Here is a 9834-nt window from a genome sequence, read left to right as displayed (position 1 = left end):
CTTTCTTTCTTTCTTTCTTTCTTTCTTTCTTTCTTTCTTTCTTTCTTCTTTCTTTCTGTCTCCCTTTCTCTCTCTCTGTCCCTCTCTCTCTTTCTCTTTCTTTCTTTCGACAAAGTTTTGCTCTTGTTGTCCAGGCTGGAGTGCAGTTGCACTATCTAAGCTCACTGCAACCTCTGCCTCCTGGGTTCAAGCGAATTGTTTGCCTGAGCCTCCTGAGTTGCTGGGATTACAGGCGTGTGCCACCATGCCAGGCTAATTTTTGTATTTTTGGAGGAGATGGCGTTTCACCATGTTGGCCAGGCTGGTCTCGAACTCCTGACCTCAGATGATCTGCCCACCTCAGCCTCCAAACTATTGGAATTACAGGCGTGAGCCACCATGACCATCCAGCCACACCTAAAGCATGTATGTGGCAGAGTGCATCCAAGTCACGTATGTACTAAACATAGTACATCTTCCAGGAGCATTAGTTTATTTGATTACCTAAAGGAAACCACTTATATCAAAAAGTATGGATTTATAGTAGAATACAGAGTTTTCATTTGGTTAAAACACGAGACAAAATAAATATGGAGTGAATGAAAGACTGCTCTTGGCTACGAGACTACCTAGACTCTCCGTAGGAAGCAAAGTCATGTTCTTCCTACATCAGAAATATTTCTTTAGAAAACTTGAGGAGCAATTCAGAGCAGATTTAATTTAAACTAGATTCATTTTTATGTTTGGAGAGCATTACAAGTGAGGTTCCCTGGGAAGCTGACTTTAAGGCACACTCTAAATCAGAGATTTCTTAGAAATTGTCTCAGGAACATCCCTGCAAAGGAGGGGAGGAAACAGAACTGGGCATCTGCCTGGTGGGGTTTAGCTGTGATGCAGGTGCAGTAAGAGGCTCCGCCGATACCATGGGGAGCTCTGGAGCTGCACTGGCTCTTTGTAGATGTCTTACCTTGAGGCATAGGCCCTGGGCCATCTTATCTCCAACTCACCGGTCAATGAATGGAGCTGTTCCCAGGAGGAGATGTAACTCTGGAGGGCAATTCCTGGAGCCTGACTCAAACATGAGCTGTCATCTGGCAACCTCCCAGCAGCTGGGGGAATGGACACCTTGATGTGGATGGAGGAAGCCACGCAACAAGCCAGTATGCACTATAGGCAGGACAAGCCCAACGGAGTCTTTGGAAAGAAGGGTCTAGAACAAGTGAGTCCTGAGTATCATTCAATAAAAAAAAATTTGGCATTTAATGCAATGGCTATCTCCAAAAGGAGAAATTTTTATCTTTGCATATCCACTGTAAGAAAAAAAATATAGAGAAACACACATACACACACACACACACATCATTCTGAATAGGAACTGGGAAACATAAGAAGTCTGTGTTTGTTTTCAAATACAGAACATTGCTTTCCTCATTTTTTTAAGACTTAGCTAAGTCATAGATATATTACTAAAGTTGGTTCTAGATTCTTATTACATGCAAAGAATTTGTTAAACCTTTTCGACCTTTGGTGAGCTCATAAAGATGAAAGTTTCATGCGTAAAATACTTTAGAAAAAAAGAATTTCTGTCCTTCTTAAGTGTGAGAATAATCTAATGAAAAGTTTGCAGAGAAACTATTTATTTGACCATGGTCCAGTACCAGGAGAGCTATATATAAAAGTTTAAATATTTAAATCCAATTTACTTTCAAAGTTTGAATTTATAATTTGTACATTGGAACTTTGTAATTTTATATACTGCTGTGATCTCAGGCAGTTAGATTAAAACATGATAGCGATATCTCCAAATCATACATTTATCTATCTCCTACTTAAATATACTGATTTCTACGAACATAGGCTTCCTAAGCACAGCCACATGTATCCCAGATACATGACTTTAGTCATAGGGTCAGAGTCTAAATTCCTCCTAGATATATCTTCACTATTGGTTTAGTGAGGAGGGAGAGGGAATTTCAAATCTCATTTTTTAAATGAATTCACTATATCATCTTTACATATAATACAAATTATTCTCATACAACCCATAAATAAAAATAGTTTAAAATGTCAAGTAAACAAAATAAACCATTCCTGAACTGGCCTCCATTGTTACCCGGCTCTCTATTTTCCCCTTAATATATTGTTGAGTCCCTCACTAACTAGCACAGAGACAGTACAGGGTGTAAGAAGCATCCCACTAATCACCAATTAGTGAAGTCCTATATATTCACATACCTTCTCTGACCTTTAGAAACATCAGATAGTCAACACTCAGCAGTCAGCCTCTGCTTTAAGTTTGGCTTAATGTGGACTCAAACATTTGCTGCAGAAAAGTTTCATGTAACCAAAGTTTATTACACTAGCATTGAGTCTTTGGATATTTAAAATTTGTGGGCTTCAGGGTCTTCACTGGTAAAATGAGTTGGTTGGATTTGAAGCAGGCTACCTTCAGGATTCCTAGTGTAACATCTTAGATTACACTATGATTTTATCTGGCTTTAGATATGGCAGCACATGGCCTTTGACCTGTGATGAAGATTCAAGGACGGAGTGCAGTGTGACAAAACCATAGCAGATCTCTACGTCTGTGGCTCAAACCTGGCCAGGGTCTCAAGAGCCAGATTCCCTGGGAGGGGGCCACTAAGAGACAGTAAATAAATGATACTCTGATATTATAACAATTCCCTTAAATTCTAAAATTGTGAGTGCATCTTTAGAAGTTGCTAATTTACTGCATGAAGGTATCTTTACTCTCGAGCACAATCTGATTTAATAGTCCAATTGAAGGCATAGAAATCAAAATGTCTTTTTTAATTTGAAGTCAGTTTCCATGTCAATGATGCCTTTTTAAAAAATATTGTACCTGTAAGAATGGCCATAATTAAAAAGTCAAAAAGCAATAGATGTTGGTGTGGATGTGGTGAAAAGGAAACACTTTTACACTGCTGGTGGGAATGTACATTAGTACCACCACTATGGAAAAGAGTATGGAGATGCCTTAAAGAACTAAAAATGGAACTGCCATTTGATCCAGCAATCTCACTACTGGGTATCTACCCCCCAGAAAAGTCATTATTTGAAAAAGACACATCCATATGCATGTTTATAGCAGCACAGTTCACAGTTGCAAAGATATGGAACCAACCATAATGCCCATCAATCAAAAAGTTGATAAAGAAAATGCAGTATATATACATCATGGAACACTGCTCAGCCATAAGAAAGGAATGAAATAATGTCTTTTGCAGCAAGTAGGATGGAGCTAGAGGCCATTATTCTAAATGAAGTAAACCAGGAATGAAAAACTAAATATTGCATGTTCTCATGTATAAGTGGGAGCTAAGCTATGAGGATGCAAAGGCATAATAATGATATAATGGACTGTGGGGACTCAAGGAGAAAGATTTGGCATGCGGTGAGAGATTAAAAGACTATATATCGGGTACAGTGTACACTGCTTAGGTGATAGGTGCACCAAAATTTCAGAAATCACCACTGAAGAACTTACCAGTGTAATCAAAAACTACCTGTTCCCCCCAAATTATTGAAATTAAAATAATTTTTTATGTTCCTGACATTATGATAAGGCATATTATTGAATCACATTTGCCTGTTTTGTGGGGTTCCTATTAATCCTAATTGGAAATTAATTTACTTCGATTAACAGAATTCATTTTATACAGTAATAAATGCAACCTGTAATGTCCCAACACTGGATGGAGGGAAATTCCCTAATGCCAACATGACTTGACTTGCTCTTTTTTTTAGGTCCTGTCCCAGCACAGCCATCACCCTGTGAAGCTGATCAGTTTTCTTGTATCTACACACTCCAATGTGTCCCTCTCTCAGGGAAATGTGATGGACATGAAGACTGCACAGACGGATCTGATGAAATGGATTGTCCTCTCAGCCCCACCCCTCCACTCTGTAGTAACATGGAGTTCCCGTGCTCTACAAAGGAGTGTATCCCTTCCCTCCTGCTATGCGATGGAGTGCCTGACTGCCACTTCAATGAAGATGAACTCATCTGCTGTGAGTTACTTTCACTAACTCTGTGTCAGGGAAGGAATGCTGCTTTAGAATGAGAGAGAAGGCTCCACAGATAAAGTGAAGTTCTCTAGAGCCTTACTGTGATTGTATCGTTAATAACACAGCTTTCTGTGTTATGTTGCAAAACAAGGCATCTGTCCTCTGCTTAGTGTTTCTAGAAACACCCTGTTTGTGGTCATGCTAATTTTTGTTAAACCTATCTATTTCCTTTTCCATTTACATCGGAGTCATTCATATGGAAGATGCCATTACGTGTTTTTATCTCATTAACGTGTTTATGGAAGTGGTTTGAAGAAATTCAATTAGAATTTCTTCCTACCACAAAGGTTCATGAAGATGGCTCAAGTAAAGGGCATATTGATAGATATTTCCTTTTTGATCAAGTGACAAATGTTGATTTTAATAGATCTATATAGTTAAGAGTTGGATCTGGATAATTACCTGAGTAAATGTCATGTCATTAGGAGTTCATGGGATAATGCATCCTAGAGACATGGGTTTGAATTTCATCCCTGTTACTTACTATGTGTTCAGTCTTGGGGGAAGTTATTTGAGCCCTGCCAATTTTGTTTTGTCATCCAGGTAATGAATTCAGTAATACCTAACTTACAAGACTGTGACGATTTGAGCAAATGCATGTAAAATCCCAAGCTTTGTATTCAGTACCTTTGATTTCTAGTATAATAAGCCAATGTCAGGTAGGGAAGGAAGAATGTTAGGCAAGAAGTAATTACACACATCTTAAAGTGAGTACATAATCATGGTGGTGTCCAAACGCCTAACATTTTATTTAGTTATTTGCTTGCTTCCTTACTTATATTATATTTTATTATCCCATATTATATTTTTGGATGAGTGCTGCAGTGATAGTGGTCCATAAACTATATGTTAATGATCATACTTTTTGGAATAGTAAAAGGCAGTTTGAAATGTAACTACAAAAGGGGAACATTGAATGAGTCTGGGTGCAGTGGCTCAGGCCTGTTATCCCAGCACTTTGAAAGGCCAAGGTAGGAGGATCCCTTGGGCTCAGGAGTTTAAGCCAGCCTGGGCAACATAGTGAGACTCCATCTATACAAAAATAACAATAATAATAATAACCAGATGTGGTGGTGCATGCCTGTAGTCCGAGCTACTCTGGATGCTGAGGTGGAAGGATTTCTTGGGCACAGGAGTTTGAGGCTGCAGTGAACTATGATTGTTGTGCCACTGTACCACTGCACTCTAGCCTGGGAGACAAAGTGAGAATCTGTCTCAAAAAAAAAAAAGAAAAGAAAAGAAAAGAACGAAAGATGATGAGCATTTTTTCATGTGTCTGTTGGCTATATGAATGTCTTCTTTTGAGAAATGTCTGTTCATATCCTTTGCCCACTTTTTGATGGGGTTGTTTGTTTTTTTCTTGTATATTTGTTTGAGTTCTTTGTAGATTCTGGAAATTAGCCCTTTGTCAGATGAGTAGATGGCAAAAATTTTCTCCCATTCTGTAGGTTGCCTGTTCACTCTGATGGTAGTTTCTTTAGCTGTGCAGAAGCTCTTTAGTTTAATGAGATCCCATTTGTCAATTTTGGCTTTTGCTGCCGTTGCTTTTGGTGTTTTAGACATGAAGTCCTTGCCCATGCCTATGTCCTGAATGGTACTACCTAGATTTTCTTCTAGGGTTTTTATGGTATTAGGTCTAACATTTAAGTCTCTAATCCATCTTGAATTAATCTTCGTATAAGGAGTAAGGAAAGGATCCAGTTTCAGCTTTCTACTTATGGCTAGCCAATTTTCCCAGCACCATTTATTAAATAGGGAATCCTTTCCCCATTTCTTGTTTTTCTCAGGTTTGTCAAATATCAGATGGTTGTAGATGTGTGGCATTATTTCTGAAGGCTCCGTTCTGTTCCATTGGTCTATATCTCTGTTTTGGTACCAGTACCATGCTGTTTTGGTTACTGTAGCCTTGTAGTATAGTTTGAAGTCAGGTAGCGTGACGCCTCCGGCTTTGTCCTTTTGACTTAGGATTGTCTTGGCAATACGGGCTCTTTTTTGGTTCCATATGAACTTTAAAGCAGTTTTTTCCAATTCGGTGAAGAAACTCATTGGTAGCTTGATGGGGATGGCATTGAATCTATAAATAACCTTGGGCAGTATGGCCATTTTCACAATATTGATTCTGCCTATCCATGAGCATGGTATGTTCTTCCATTTGTTTGTGTCCTCTTTGATTTCACTGAGCAGTGGTTTGTAGTTCTCCTTGAAGAGGTCCTTTACATCCCTTGTAAGTTGGATTCCTAGGTATTTTATTCTCTTTGAAGCAATTGCGAATGGAAGTTCATTCCTGATTTGGCTCTCTGCTCATCATCACTGGCCATCAGGGAGATGCAAATCAAAACCACAATGAGATACCATCTCACACCAGTTAGAATGGCAATCATTAAAAAATCCGGAAACAATAGGTGTTGGAGAGGATGTGGAGAAATAGGAACACTTTTACACTGTTGGTGGGATTGTAAACTAGTTCAACCATTATGGAAAACAGTATGGCGATTCCTCAAGGATCTAGAACTAGATGTACCATATGACCCAGCCATCCCACTACTGGGTATATACCCAAAGGATTATAAATTATGCTACTACAAAGACACATGCACACGTATGTTTATTGCGGCACTATTCACAATAGCAAAGACTTGGAATCAACCCAAATGTCCATCAGTGACAGACTGGATTAAGAAAATGTGGCACATATACACCATGGAATACTATGCAGCCATAAAAAAGGATGAGTTTGCGTCCTTTGTAGGGACATGGATGCAGCTGGAAACCATCATTCTTAGCAGACTATCACAAGAAGAGAAAACCAAACACCGCATGTTCTCACTCATAGCTGGGAACTGAACAATGAGTTCACTTGGACTCGGGAAGGGGAACATCACACACTGGGGCCTGTCATGGGGAGGGGGGAGGGGGGGAGGGATTGCATTGGGGAGTTATACCTGATATAAATGATGAATTGATGGGTGCTGACGAGTTGATGGGTGCAGCACACCAACATGGCACATGTATACATATGTAACCTGTACGTTATGCACATGTACCCTAGAACTTAAAGTATAATAAAAAAATAAAAAATAAAAAATAAAAAAAAAAAATAAGGAGTTATAGTAAAAAAAAAAAAAAAAAGAAAAGAACGAAAGAGAGACAAAGAAGGAAGGAAGAGGGGAAGGGAGGAAAAGAGGAAGTGGGAAAGGGAAGGAGTGAGAGAGGGACAGAGAAGGAAGAAAGGGAAGGGAAGGGAAAGGGAAAGGGGAAGGAAGGAAAGATGGAAGGAAGGAAGGAAAGATGGAAGGAAGAAAGCAAGGGCTAGTTCAGGGACCTGTGTAGTATGGGACCTCTAGAAATCTGAAACAATTGGAAGAGGAGTAAAGATGAATGAAAGAAAAGAGAGATGACCTTGGGATGTTTAAAGGCTTTAGCCTTAAATCAGTGAAACTATTTTCCTGGTTCAGAGTAACAAATTGGTTTTCCAACTCCCTGTTATTTCTTACCTATAATATATTCTCTCTGAGATAAAGTCAACCTGTCAGGTCTTACAGTCTTTTCTTAGAAGCAAGGTGAGCAAATGGAGGTGAATAGAAAAGAGAAAGCCTGCCAAATTACTTATCCCTGTTCCCATCAGAGCTCTAATGTAATTTGACTGATAGAAATCATATTAAGTTCAACATAGCCATATGATATTTGGCTTCAAATAAGACTGCTATTTAAAGAGAAGCTTAGGGAAGTACTGTGTCCTTATAATGCTAGGCATTCATTGGAAAAATGGAGTTTGCCTAGTCCTATGAAGTTCTGTTCCAAAAGGGAAATAAGCCCATGTTACGAATAGATGGGGAACAAAATTCTAGAACAAAATTATAGAATAAGAGAATCTAGTGGTCAAAATTCACCAAACATTTGAAGATATAACAGTCTTTGGGGGCTTTCCTATTGGTTTAGAATAGGAAACCAATCATTTTGTAAACTCACATTCATTCATTCATTTATTCACAAACCTCATTAAGAGCCTAACTGATGCCACATACTATGTTACATATTGACGAGACAGATAGATATGACACTGTCAGAGCTCAGGCAGAAGATGTGCTATACATTAGTGAAGGAGGCTAGTCAGTGAAAGTGAGGAACACTATATGATCAATCCTATGACAGAGACAAGCACCCTGTGTTACAAGGCACATATGGAACTCTCTATGGTGCTAGGGAGTCTTTTTTTTTTTTTTTTCTTTTTATACTTTAAGTTCTAGGGTACATGTGCATAACGTGCAGGTTTGTTACATATGTATACTTGTGCCATGTTGGTGTGCTGCACCCATGAACTCGTTAACACCCATCAATTAATCATTTATATCAGGTATAACTCCCCAGTGCAATCACTCCCCCCTCCCCCCTCCCCATGATAGGCCCCAGTGTGTGATGTTCCCCTTCCCGAGTCCAAGTGAGCTCATTGTTCAGTTCTCACCTGTGAGTGAGAACGTGCGGTGTTTGGTTTTCTGTTCTTGTGATAGTTTGCTAAGAATGATGGTTTCCAGCTGCATCCATATCCCTACAAAGGACGCAAACTCATCCTTTTTTATGGCTGCATAGTATTCCATGGTGTATATGTGCCACATTTTCTTAATCCAGTCTGTCACAGATGGACATTTGGGTTGATTCCAAGTCTTTGCTATTGTGAATAGTGCCGCAATAAACATACGTGTGTTTGTGTCTTTATAGCAGCATGATTTATAATCCTTTGGGTATATACCCAGTTTTACATTTTCATGAAAGGAGTGATTACACAGCCAAACTTGGAAAGACAAATAGTGATTGGATGAATAAAGCAGAGATCTGGATTCAAGTGAAGTGAAGATTGTTCCAGGAGCAGAGAACAAGTCGTTAGAGTGAAGCATATTTTTTGTTGCTAGAGCAGAGCCTGTGGTTGGAAATGTAGAAAGAATCCTGGAGAGTGAAGCGGGACCCATATCTTGCAGAATCCTCACCCCCGTGCCACCATGCCAGTGCTACATAACGGCACTTAAGTTGGATATGAGATGGATTGGAGTGAGGAAGAGGGACTGGTTAGGAGATGTCACAGTTCAAATACAAAGCAATTGATTAGACTTTAAGGTAAAGATTATTAATAGACTTAAGGGATGGTCAGGTGATGAGGAAGAGAAAGGAATCAGCAGTGACTTCCAAGATTGTGCTTTCAGGGATCACGTCTATAGTTTGCTACTAGAGAAGTTTTTCTGAACACATAGGGCACCAGAAGCACAAGGAAGAGGTACAGCCTTCTCTCCTGAATGTGAAGCTGGCTCTTGATCTTGCTTTGTTCCAACTACCATTTGCCATTGATTATGTCCTTCTCTTCCTTCCGGAAAGTAAAAGGGAGAGAATGTAGTCTGAGTGGTTTTTGTTAATCCAAAAAAAAAAAAAAAAAAAAGAAGGACTTCCAACTTTCTAATTTGGACATCAGGTCAGCTCATGTGCCATTGCTTGAGCTAGGGAAAATAGGAGAAGAACATGTTGGGGGAAGATGTGGCTTTAGTTTTAGATGTGTTGTATATGATAGCTGTGACCCATGCACATGAAAATGTTCAGAATGTGTTTGCAAGTGTATATATAAAGCTCAGGAGAGAGCTAAAATAAGATAATATAAGGACGCATGGCCATCAGCGTATGATTATTGAAGCTGTGGGTGTAGATGAGATCAAAGAGAGAGGAAAGAGATAAAGTGGCAGGCAGAACCTGAAGGAACAGCTAAAAGATCGTTTAGAAAAAAGC

At 39.3% G+C, this 9834-nt stretch overlaps 1 protein-coding gene and 1 non-coding gene across 2 annotated transcripts in view; both read left to right on the top strand.

Moving 5' to 3' along the window:
• MALRD1 (MAM and LDL receptor class A domain containing 1) overlaps positions 1-9834 on the top strand; it is a 701386-nt gene that overhangs the window by 556757 nt on the left and 134795 nt on the right. Inside the window, exon 34 of the mRNA XM_026454821.1 lies at positions 3748-4011. Coding sequence (XP_026310606.1) covers positions 3748-4011 — 264 coding nt within the window. The remainder of the gene's footprint in view (positions 1-3747; positions 4012-9834) is intronic.
• Positions 9248-9461, top strand: LOC111550077. Its single transcript, XR_002733917.1, has one exon. It is a non-coding gene; the product is annotated as a small nucleolar RNA U3 (small nucleolar RNA).

This window comes from Piliocolobus tephrosceles, chromosome 9, assembly GCF_002776525.5.
Source record: "Piliocolobus tephrosceles isolate RC106 chromosome 9, ASM277652v3, whole genome shotgun sequence".
In the NCBI taxonomy this organism is placed as follows: domain Eukaryota; kingdom Metazoa; phylum Chordata; class Mammalia; order Primates; family Cercopithecidae; genus Piliocolobus; species Piliocolobus tephrosceles.
This window is presented reverse-complemented; position numbering and strand designations above follow the sequence as displayed.